Source organism: Theropithecus gelada, chromosome 12, assembly GCF_003255815.1.
Source record: "Theropithecus gelada isolate Dixy chromosome 12, Tgel_1.0, whole genome shotgun sequence".
Lineage (NCBI taxonomy): Eukaryota > Metazoa > Chordata > Mammalia > Primates > Cercopithecidae > Theropithecus > Theropithecus gelada.
Window position 1 is genome coordinate 54,211,954 of NC_037680.1, and position 12,042 is coordinate 54,223,995.

The window sequence follows — 12,042 nt, forward strand, 5'->3', positions numbered from 1 at the left end:
GTCCGTATTCTAATGGCAGTTAGATGTACCTCTTTGGAGAAGGAATGATAGAGGCAAGAGGCAGACAGAGAAGGGTCCCTGGAGAATCTTTGACCTGCCCCACAACTGTTTACGCCCGTTGTTTTGTACAGATAAGGGAACCTGCACAGGGTGCTTGCCTGCATGCGTGCAATGGACTGGAGGCCCACATGCTCTGGGGAAATGGGGTGGAGTCACCAGGAATTAACACCTTATGCAAGGAGGACCCCGGCCTCTTCAACTCATGTGTAGTGGTCCCGGTATTCAATTTGTGAGGTGGAAACCTGCTTGCAGGACCCCCCTCTCTCTGCTGAGAGCTTTATTTTTGCTTAATAAATTCTGTCCTCCTCACCTTTCAATGTGTCTATGTGCCTAATTCTTTCTGGTCATGAGACAAGAACCCAGATTAGCTGAGCTAAGGAACAAAAAAAGAAAAAAAAAATGCTGCATCATTAGTGCTCTGAATAATTGTGTTTCTGGCAAATTTAAATCCATTAGGTACACTTAAGTTGAGAAAATTTGTTGGAAATATAGGAAATGCTCTGAAAAGGATTCCCCATGCTACCTCTTTGCAAATTATCTTTCTTGTTAACCAACCTGAAACTATTCAGAGAAGTCAGTGCAGAGAACAAAAAAGCAAGCACTTTTCTCAGTGGAGATAATAATCATCAATTACTCCTGGATTTAAAAAAGTTTTTAATATTATACCACTGACAAATAACTATTCAACTGGGGAAAAATATGGACCCATGTACCAGACTCAACAAGAAAGGACTCAGACCTTTGCAGGAAGGCAACACAATTCTAAAAGGTGCTCTCTGTCTCTAGGATGATTCTAGAATCATTTTTAAGGGTGGTAAAACCACCTTTGCAAAAATTATAACAGTGAGAGAAAATTATGGCAGTGAAGGAGGTCTGATCTGGCCAACCTAGATCTTGCCTTTGTCCTTCAAGCTGCCCTTAATTATTTCTGGGCTTTGCCCAGGCTAACTTTGGGAGACATTTAGTTGATAGTAAATAATAATAGCTCTTCTCTCTCCAAAGCTCAATCATCTTTGTAAAGTTAATGAGAGGGCACCAGGCTAGGAGGAAAGAGAAGACTGAATTCTGCTAAGGTGTAGACATAAATGATTACCAGCCATTATTCTGGAGGTCACAAGATATGCAACTTCTCCAATTATTCTCGCAGATAACATCACTATTGTAGAACCTAAGATTGGCCTTTTGAGATGTCTTTTCAGGTTTTTTGCGCATCTGAGGAGACCAAAGTCTCCACGGGGACCCATCAACTGCTCCTGTGGCCCCATCCAGAAGCAACTTAGCACACATGAGGACCATTTCCCACCCACTTGTGATTACACCCCCAATCAGTCAGAAGCAAGCACCCACTGCCTAGCTACCCCCACCCCTTCACACAAACTATTTTTGAAAAACTCTAGCCCCCACATTCTCAGGGAGATTGATTTGAGTAATAACTCCATTTCCCACGTGGTGTGACTGGCCTCATGTCTATTAAACTCTTTCTTTAATGCAATGCCGTGGTCTTGTTTTATCTGTGCAGATGGTTACAACGGGGTGAAAGTATGAAGCAATTTCATTTTGTCATGATTTTTTTTTTTTATCTTGAGGGAAATACTTGACACACTAGTGAAAAAATATTACCTGAAATGGTTGTCTTTATCTTATGATCTATACCACCTTACATCAGGCATTGTGGGGAAAAGGTTCAGGTCTCTTAGCCTCTTGGGAGAGCCCTGTGACTCAGTCTTGAGTCTGCTTCATTTATTATTAATAAACAGTTGCCACCTGTCCCTGAGGTAAAATATAATTGAGGAGAGAGGAAGCATAAGCAGATAAATAGTTTTGCTTGACCTAGTATGATACATAAGACACACGTACATACACACAACATACATACACAACATATACACACACATTTATAGGACATATCTACTAAATGTCTGTATTTAGACAGAACACAGTCTCTCTCTTCTTTCTTTCTTTCTTTCTTTTCTTTCTCTTTCACTGTCTCTCTCTTCCATCCCCAACCTCTCTATCACCTTTATGTGCATTAATTCCTTTCCAGTTTTTTCTCTCAGAATGAGAAGAGAAATGTAAACTACCTTTGAATTTCAGTACCATGCAAAGAAAACATGTAAAAATCAGCATACAATGCATCTTCAGATTCGCAATTAAAATTTAGTATTTGCTGCCACACAGATTGAAAGCGTTTGGATGAGGGACTAACAAATAATGATGGTTTAAGTTCATGCTTTATTTTATCATAGAGAAGAAAGTGATTTCATGAAAGAGTCACTGCTTAACCTACCACAGTTTACTGTCTTCAGACATCATTGCTTCTAACCACTAGACAGGGACATGAAATTTTTATGCCCAATGCCACAGAAATAACTGTTGTCTTTTTGCCTTTGGAGACTCCACATTGTTCTTCTTATGGATCAGCAGAACAGACTGCCTTATTGGACTAGACTACGAGCATGGAGGAAAATGTAATATGGCTGTATCACTAATCAGAAAAGGATATGGTAAAAATCTGCCTGTAGTAAAATGATATGGTATATTCAAACTCACTATATTGTAATAGCAAGAAGTATGCTTGAGATCTTACTCAATGTGATATTTTTGATAAGAAAAAAAGAGCAATGATTGGATAAGAATTTTTTATTCCCTGGTAAAGGAAAAGATGCTTGTAGTTTATGATCCAGCATGTCATTCTCCTAGATATGAATTCTAGGAAAACTGTTATACTTGAGCACTTAGAGAATGTCCTTGCAATTATATATGTGACAGTAACTCACTGAATCCAAACATTCAGTCACACTATAGTGGATAAACAAAGTGAGGCTTATTCATACAGTAGAATACTTGAAATAAATGAATACATTACATGTTTACATAACCCAGTAACGATGTTGAGAGGAAAAAAAAAGTAAGTCACAGACTAATACATATAGTATTTTTCAATTTATGCAATGTTCAGAGACATGAAAAATATAACAATATATTTATTCAAATATATTGGGGATTCAAACGTGCAATGAAACGATATAGAAAAACAAAGAACTGGTGAGTTCAAATTCAAGGAAGACAAAAACACAGCACAAGGCAAAAGTACATAAAATCAGTCCTAACCCAACCACAATGGAAAAGTATATAAATGTTGACATCTGTAAATCACTTTCAGTGTGCCAGTCATATAACCAAGTTAGTAGCGTTCTACCTTACCAGAGGAGAACTGAAGGACTTTGAACTGTGAACTTTCCTAAGGAAGGTAACTCGAATTTCAGATTTAATATATAAAAACTGAGGAGAACTAGAGGGTAGTCAGTGTTAGGATAGCCAAGGGAGCAGCTGGAAAGGCGCCCCACCCAGACTAGGAGTTTATGTAAGGATTTAGGAGCCTCTAACCTCAAGAAGGAATAGAGAATACATGGAAAATGTAGTCTGGGGAAGAGAGTGCTAGGCAGCTACAGGTAGGTGGTAAGTTTGGGAATATAAGATTTTCCTGCAGAGATCTGCAAAGATGATCTGACTGAAGTTATAAATTAGACTTGGACCCCAGCCCCCCTGCCATCACCATGTCCTGGCCACAGACAATGGAGATAGCACAGGGCAGGATTTAGAGTATCGGCTGTGGAGTTTGAGTGGTAGTAGAACTGAATCCTTGTCTGCCTCCAGAGCCATAGAGCAGCTCTCAATTTCTGTAAAATAGGAATGATGACATCTACTTCTCAGGGTTGATGGTTAACTGTTCAGTTGTTATCATTACTAACCTATCCCCTGCTTTGTAGCCAGTGTGATCATTCTGAAATACAACTCTTGCTTCTCCCCCATTTAAAACTCAGTGGTTTCCCATTGCACAGAACAAATACCCCAACTTCTTAACATGCCTTTCAAAGTCTTTTGGTGATCTGATCCCTGCTTCCCTCTCCAGTTTCATGCATCATGGCCCTTCAGCCACATTAGACCATCTCACTTCCCCAACACCCCATGTCTGCTCAGCTTTGCCTGGAACACATGTCTCCTCACCCTTCCTCACCAAAAAAATGCTACTCTTCAGAGCTCAGCTGGGCAATCTTCAATAGGAAGCCTTGCATTTAATCAATATGTATATATGAGTGTGTGTATATATATATATAGTACACATATGTACATAGAGACATTATCAGTACATGTGAATTTATCTGTATGATACTCCACCTTAGAATGTAAACTTCAAAATTGTTTTAATATATTCTGTATATCAACACAGTGTGCTTAATTATTGTTAAACAATAACACCAACTTACTGTTTCTTGGAAGCAATTTTTATAAATACGGTAGTTGTTTTAAGGTCTATTGGGAAATAACTTTGTTATATACACTTCTTTATTAAGTAGTTCATAGTTTAATACAAAATATACCAAATCATAAAACAGCATCAGACTAAGGATAACCGTCTTGCTATAAATCAGGGTAGACTCTAAGTTTTTCTAACTTAGAGTGAACAGTAGGCAATGCTAAAAATAAGATCACAGGGGAAGGATGCAAAATAATTACCAGTAAACTCAGGAATTGCTGTCGATCTGTATAATGTTCCTTTTTGTGTTTCAACTGTTTTCAACAGTGTGACAACCGAACCTTAGGATTGCAGCCAGAGGGGCTCCTCTTACCTCTGCATCAAAGCGTGGATCCTGGTAGGCATCACTGATGTTCACTGGGAGGCCTGTTGAAGCAACCAGCTCAGCAATGCTATTATTTATTAGCCAGTCGGAGTACGATGATTTCTCCATGCTTTCTTTGAAACTATCAGAGCACCAAGGTAGGCAGGAAGAAAAGAGAGAAACACAAGTTTTCTTGAAAGCAAACACTATAAATTACACTAATATCAGGATAATCTGTCCTTATTAAGAAGCAGTAAGTGACATTAGTCACAGAACAATAGCAAGGTAATTATCAGTGGCTACTTCGAAATGACTTACCTGCTATAATGTATAATAATTAAACCCATGGGCAGAAACCATAGATTCCCTATGATTCAGAGAGAAACTCTAGGTGGTATTTAGGTCCCAAAGCTGGCAATCATATGTAAGGACCAAAATTAACAATAAGATACCAACAACTAATAAAATTCCATCAACCTCCCAGCTTACCCTTTTTAATTGAATAGACTAGATGTTTTGGCACAAGGAAGAATGAAACCCAAATGGGGAAAAATCAGGAAGTAAATTGCGAGTTTAAAAAATTACAAATGCAGGAAAAGAACGTATCTAGACTATGGTCTTTTAATTAGTAATTATTTGAAAAACAATTTTACTATCTTAGTCATTATTTTAATAACAGTAATATTTTAATAACTATTTTAGTATCTTAGTTAACTATTTTGGTAATTTTAGATTATGTTTCTTAACAATAGCACATATCCCACTTACAAAATCTCACTTAAAAGCCTATTTTAATGCAACAGACCCTTAACATTAATAATTAAAACTATTTTCATATTTAATTTGAACAAGGAATTTTATGCTAAGTGATTTTTTTAACTTTCCCCTGTATCACTTTCATGACAGACCCTACATATACAGAAATGCTGTAAGAATTAGTTAATATCCCCCATTCTTCTCCTCCTTTCCATCTTTTCTTCCACAAGTATATATTGAGCACTGCCAGGAGCTGTGGAGATACAAAATTGAGAACTGCTCAAATTAGTATTGGCCAGGAAAATTTTCCTGGATGATGTCTGATTTGTGGCTTGGCAAGTGATAACTGAAATTATGTGAATGGATGCAAGCATACTAGGGCAAGGTTTTCAAGCTGACTTCTGTGGAACCCTGGATTTCATGAGATGTTAAATGAGTATACTACAGCAAGAATAATAATCACTCTATTGACTTTTTAATCTAAACTGCACTATATATAAGAAAATACTAAACATGCACGTTGTCTTTGGTATTATGCAATAATGTCCCTGTGTGAAATTATGCCATGTTGAGAAGGCAGGAAACTGCATGGAAAGGCCATTGAATGCATGAGTGAGTTGGACACATGGACATTATTTATCATCATTAATATATCTCATCTGTAATGATTGCTGCCCTGTGTCTGATAAATTCAGCATGTATTTGTAAAGTTATTCATCCCTTATTGCATGTTAAACATTAATAATACATAAACTTTATTCTCTATGACTCTCTGGCTGAAAAATGGAAGTTTTAATAAAAAGTTGAGTCTTGTAGTTCTTAGATGGCACCTAAATCAAAGAAGTTAAAAGACTGAGTACTTCAAGGAGAAAAGGAAGCTTTATTTTCTAAAACAAAACAACAAAGAAGTTTTTATTTTCTCTTTGCTGTTTTATATACATTGCATTTCATGAGATGAAATTTTATGTTGTGCTGCAATGAAAGCAAAATCTAGGAAGAAACAAGATAATGCACCTCACACAAAGATCTAACTTAGTGAAGCCATTTCTAAGTTTATAAAAGGGTATGGGCTAAATTCTGACCTTTCTTTCAGGGATTAATTGGCTTGCCAGTTCATTCTGCACTGTGTACTTTATTCCACATTTTAATTATTGAGGTGTTCTGTGGTCACACCATTTCGAAGCTGCTGACCTAGAGTGTTCTGTGGAGTGTGGGAAGCAGCGCTGCAGCAGGAGCTGGGGAGAAGTCTGGGCACAGAAGTCAAGGGAGGAACCTGAAAAATGGTTGGGTAGGGTGGTGCTCAAGGAAGGAGCCAGTTTTACCAATAAGTGCCAACAACCTTCAAGCTGAGTCTTTCAGGATGAGAAAGAGTTCAGCAAGGAGAGATTGGAGGAGTTAGAAGGAAACAGCAGGAACAAAAGACACAAATGCAGCAGAGTACAAAGTGTGTTCTTGGCACAATGAGCAATCGTATGGTGGGAATAAAACTGAAAAAGAGGTCAAGGGTCAAAGGTGAGACCTTGACCAAGTTGCTGAGACCTTAGTTATAGGCAATGGAGAACTGTTTAAGAATATGGAGCAGGGAAGTGACCTGGTTTAAGATGTGATTTTAGAAAGCTTAATCCAGGTACAATGAGCATCAAGAACTGGGTAGGAGACACTGAAGGTGGGAAGAGGTCCTGTAAACCACAGAAGTCATGCAGGTGGGAGGCAATGGTGTTGGTGACTCAAGAGGTGTTGCAGAAGATTTCATAGGCTCTGTGGCCAGATAGCAGTGGCTTACATTTTGCTCCTGAGTGCCTGTGGCCCTATTAGCAGAACACAGTTGTTTTAAGGAGTGGGGAGATAGGGGAAAGATGATAGATATTCTGTAAGCCTGGGACATATTCATTTTTGAAAGTCCAGGAACAAAATCCTATCAGTAATCAGGACTGAAAACTCTAATCCAGAGTTAGGATAATTTTCAGGGAATATAAAATGCATGAGATCACTCAGGGACAGAACACATAAGGAAATCTATATCTAGGGAAGGGAAGGAGAAGAAAAGTAGTAATAAAAGGGGAGGGGAGAAAGAGAAGAAATTTTAAGGAGGAAAAACTTAAACTTATTGCCATCTACTGTGGGCCAACGGTCAGGTTAGATACTTTACCTGACTAATTTGTTTTGTCCTCAGATAAATCCTATGAGATGGATATGCTTCTCTATATTTTATAGATCAGAAAATGGAGACCTAGGATGCTCAATAACTTTCCCAAGTGGTGATGGAAGTTTCACCTAAATCTGACCCCAACATCCTAAATTATAGTATTTCTCCTGTTACCTTTCTGAAGGAGTTAATGGATAGCGTTATAGCAGGAATAGTGGGTTGTCACCTAAGAACAAATAGAGAAGGGCAGTCCACACCAGAGAGAGTTTAAGGAAGCTGCTAAAGATAGTAAACACTTCAGTCTGAGACTTCAGTCACAGGAAGGGGTAGGAAAAACCACTGGAGTTGATAATTGAGAGCTTTAGGTCCCTACTTACAGAATTCCAAAAGAAGATATGATGACAAAAACACTTACTGGACAGGGGTTCCTGAAAAACTCACTCTAAATCTAAAACATGCTTAGAATTTGACTTGGTTCAGTATGCATACTGAATTGAAATCATTGTAAAATCAGTGAACAGTGCAGAAGGAATATTGACTCTGTGCAAGGCATAGTTGAGGCGGTTTCTAAAGTATAAGCTATGATCTCTGCCCTCAGGGAGGTTGCTACTTGGCTGGGGAGATGAGAAATAAACACACTGACATTTAAACAATACAAAAATTAAATGCCCACTTCAAATTTCAAATGAAAAAATTTTCACATAGCTGTGTTGATACGTTGCCAAGTCAACTGTACCGATCACGAATGCTGAAGACGTCCATGGAGGGAGAAATGACTTCAGGTGTTGTAATCTAGCTAAGGCTTCAGAGAGGAGGTGAGATTCAAACTGACCTACAGGTCAGTGCAACAGTGCAAACAGATTTTCTGAAAATCATCTCTACATTTCTTCAGTTCAGTGTTGCACAGGGACATAAATTAAGGCCTGAGTGATCAGATCCTCAGAGAGACAGACAGGAAAGCTGATTTGTCACTTGGTATTTACACCACTGTCTTAGTCCATTCAGGCTGCTAGAGCAAAATACCATAAGTTGGGTGACTTATAAACAACAAATATTTATTTCTCACAGTTTTGAGACTGGGAAGACCAAGATCAAGGCACTGGCAGATTCAGTATCTAGTGCCTTCTTGCTTTAGTTCAGTGTCTAGTGCCTTCTTGTCCTCACATGGTAGAAAGAATGAGGGATCGCTCTGGGGCCTCTTTTATAAGGGCACTGATTCCATTCATAAGAGCTCCACCCCCATTACCTAATTACCTCCTCAAGGAGCACCCCTTCATACCCTCACATTAGGGACTGGGTTTCAACATATGTAGTTTTGGGCAGACACAAACATTCAGACCAGAGTAATCACATTCTGGCTTACGTACCAGCTCAATTTTGGAATTCCTAATGGTCTACTATAATGCAGAATCATAACACTGAGTTAGAGCTTTCAAAAGCTTGCTTCTCTTCTTCACAAACAAAAGGTAATTTTATGTTATGATTAAGATCATGGGTTTTGGCATACCTCAATCAAATGTCCCCTTTGCTGCTTTCTAGCAAAATGATCTCAGGAAAACTTCATCGGTAACATGGGTTTAATACTACTACTGTGGAGATTACGGTGATAATTCATGCAAAGTGCTCAGCATATTATTTAGCCCATAGCAAACATTTTCTAAAAGCACCACAACTTTTAAAGCAAATTCTGCACGTGACATACCCCTTTATACATTTCAGTGATGTGATGTTGTGAGTTTAATCACAAAGGAAAGGGCCCAAATTATTTCCGCTTTCGGAAAGACACATCTAACTTTAAGGGTAAGCTCTTTCAAAAAGTTCCTACAGCTCATCACCTCCCCCTGATTTATGAGGGACCTTTTATTCAGTATGGTTTTCTCTTTTGCAGTTGGTTGCTGTTGGGACAGAACATGGTAAGATCACAGCCACAGCCACATGTAGTTGTGCAGGTTCCGCCTTGGACAGGGATGCCCTATAAAAGGGAGAAGTGGGGGTTGAAATTAGTCTAACTGTGCTTGTTTGCTTGAAGTTGTATCCACCTGGAGAGGGTACCTTTTCCTAATTCTCACAGAGACATTTGTAGGGGCTTTCAATGGCCCTCCTTCAAGCTTTTCTTCAACACATCTGAAAATTGGGCATGCAATCTCTTTTTCTTTTTATCATACTTTAAGTTCTAGGGTACATGTGCACGATGTGCAGCTTTGTTACTTATGTATATATGTGCCATGTTGGTGTGCTGCACCCATTAATTCGTCATTTACATTAGGTATATCTCCTAATGCTATAGCTTCCCCCTCCCCTCACCACATGACAGGCCCCGGTGTGTGATGTTCTCCTTCTTGTGTCCAAGTGTTTTCATTGTGCAATTCCCACCTATGAGTGAGAACATGCGGTGTTTGGTTTTCTGTTCTTGCGGCTTGCTGAGAATGATGGTTTCCAGCTTCATCCATGTCCCTGCAAAGGACATGAACTCATCCTTTTTTATGGCTGCATAGTATTCCATGGTGTATATATGCCACATTTTCTTAATCCAGTCTATCACTGATGGACATTTGGGTTGGTTCCAAGTCTTTGCTATTGTGAATAGTGCCACAATAAACATACGTGTGCATGTGTCTTTATAGCAGCATGATTTATAATCCTTTGGGTATATATCCAGCAATGGGATGGCTGGGTCAAATGGTATTTCTAGTTCTAGATCCTTGAGGAATCACCACACTGTTTTCCACAATGGTTGAACTAGTTTACAGTCCCACCAACAGTGTAAAAGTGTTCCTATTTCTCCACATCCTCTCCAGCACCTGTTGTTTCCTGACTTTTTAATGATCGCCATTCTAACTGGTGTGAGATGATATCTCATTGTGGTTTTGATTTGCATTTCTCTGATGGCGAGTGATGATGAGCATTTTTTCATGTGTCTGTTGGCTGCATAAACGTCTTCTTTTGAGAAGTGTCTGTTCATATCCTTCACCCACTTTTTGATGGGATTGTTGGTTTTTTTCTTGTAAATTTGTTGGAGTTCTTTGTAGGTTCTGGATATTAGTCTTTTGTCAGATGAGTAGACTGCAAAAATTTTCTCCCATGCTGTAGGTTGCCTGTTCACTCTGATGGTAGATTCTTTTGCTGCGCAGAAGCGCTTTAGTTTAATTAGATCCCATTTGTCAATTTTGGCTTTTGTTGCCATTGCTTTTGGTGTTTTAGACATGAAGTCCTTGCCCATGCCTATGTCCTGAATGGTACTGCCTAGGTTTTCTTCTAGGGTTTTTATGGTTTTAGGTCTAACATTTAAGTCTTTAATCCATCGTGAATTAATTTTTGTATAAGGTGTAAGGAAGGGATCCAGTTTCAGCTTTCTACATATGGCTAGCCAGTTTTCCCAGCACCATTGATTAAATAGGGAATCTTTTCCCCATTTCTTGTTTTTGTCAGGTTTGCCAAAGATCAGATGGTTGTAGATGTGTGGTATTATTTCTGCAGGCTCTGTTCTGTTCCATTGGTCTATATCTCTTTTTTGGTACCAGTACCATGCTGTTTTGGTTACTGTAGCCTTGTAGTATAGTTTGAAGTCAGGTAGAGTGATGCCTCCATCTTTGTTCTTTTGGCTTAGGATTGTCTTGGCAATGCAGGCTCTTTTTTGTTCCATATGAACTTTAAAGTAGTTTTTTCCAATTCTGTGAAGAAAGTCATTGGTGGCTTGATGGGGATGGCGTCAGTGTGCTGTATTCAGGAGACCCATCTCACGTGCAGAGACACACATAGGCTCAAAATAAAGGGATGGAGGAAGCTCTACCAAGCAAATGGAAAACAAAAAAAGGCAGGGGTTGCAATCCTAGTCTCTGATAAAACAGACTTTAAACCAACAAAGATCAAAAAAGACAAAGAAGGCCATTACATAACGGTAAAGGGATCAATTCAACAAGAAGGGCTATCTATGCTAAATATATATGCACCCAATGCTGGAGCACCCAGATTCATAAAGCAAGTCCTTAGAGACTTACAAAGAGACTTACACTCTCACACAACAATAATGGGAGACTTTAGCTCCCCACTGTCAACATTAGACAGATCAACGAGACAGAAAGTTAAAAAGGATATCCAGGAATTGAACTCAGCCCTGCACCAAGTGGGCCTAATAGACATCTACAGAAATCTCCACCCCAAATCAAAAGAATATACATTCTTCTCAGCACCACATCACACTTATTCCAAAACTGATCACATAGTTGGAAGTAAAGCACTCCTCAGCAAATGTAAAAGAACAGAACTTATAACAAACTGTCTCTCAGACCACAGTGCAATCAAACTAGAACTCAGGATTAAGAAACTCACTCAAAACCACTCAACTACATGGAAACTGAACAACCCGCTCCTGAATGACCACATAACGAAATGAAGGCAGAAATAAAGATGTTCTTTGAAACCAATGAGAACAAAGATACAACATATCAGAATCTCTGG

At 38.8% G+C, this 12,042-nt stretch overlaps 1 protein-coding gene across 3 annotated transcripts in view; it reads right to left on the bottom strand.

Moving 5' to 3' along the window:
* The window catches only part of PDE11A (phosphodiesterase 11A), a 501,616-nt gene that overhangs the window by 208,895 nt on the left and 280,679 nt on the right, over positions 1-12,042 (bottom strand). For all 3 annotated transcript variants that reach the window (XM_025405422.1, XM_025405424.1, XM_025405423.1), the window contains one exon: positions 4,692-4,824. In XM_025405422.1, coding sequence (XP_025261207.1) covers positions 4,692-4,824 — 133 coding nt within the window. The remainder of the gene's footprint in view (positions 1-4,691; positions 4,825-12,042) is intronic.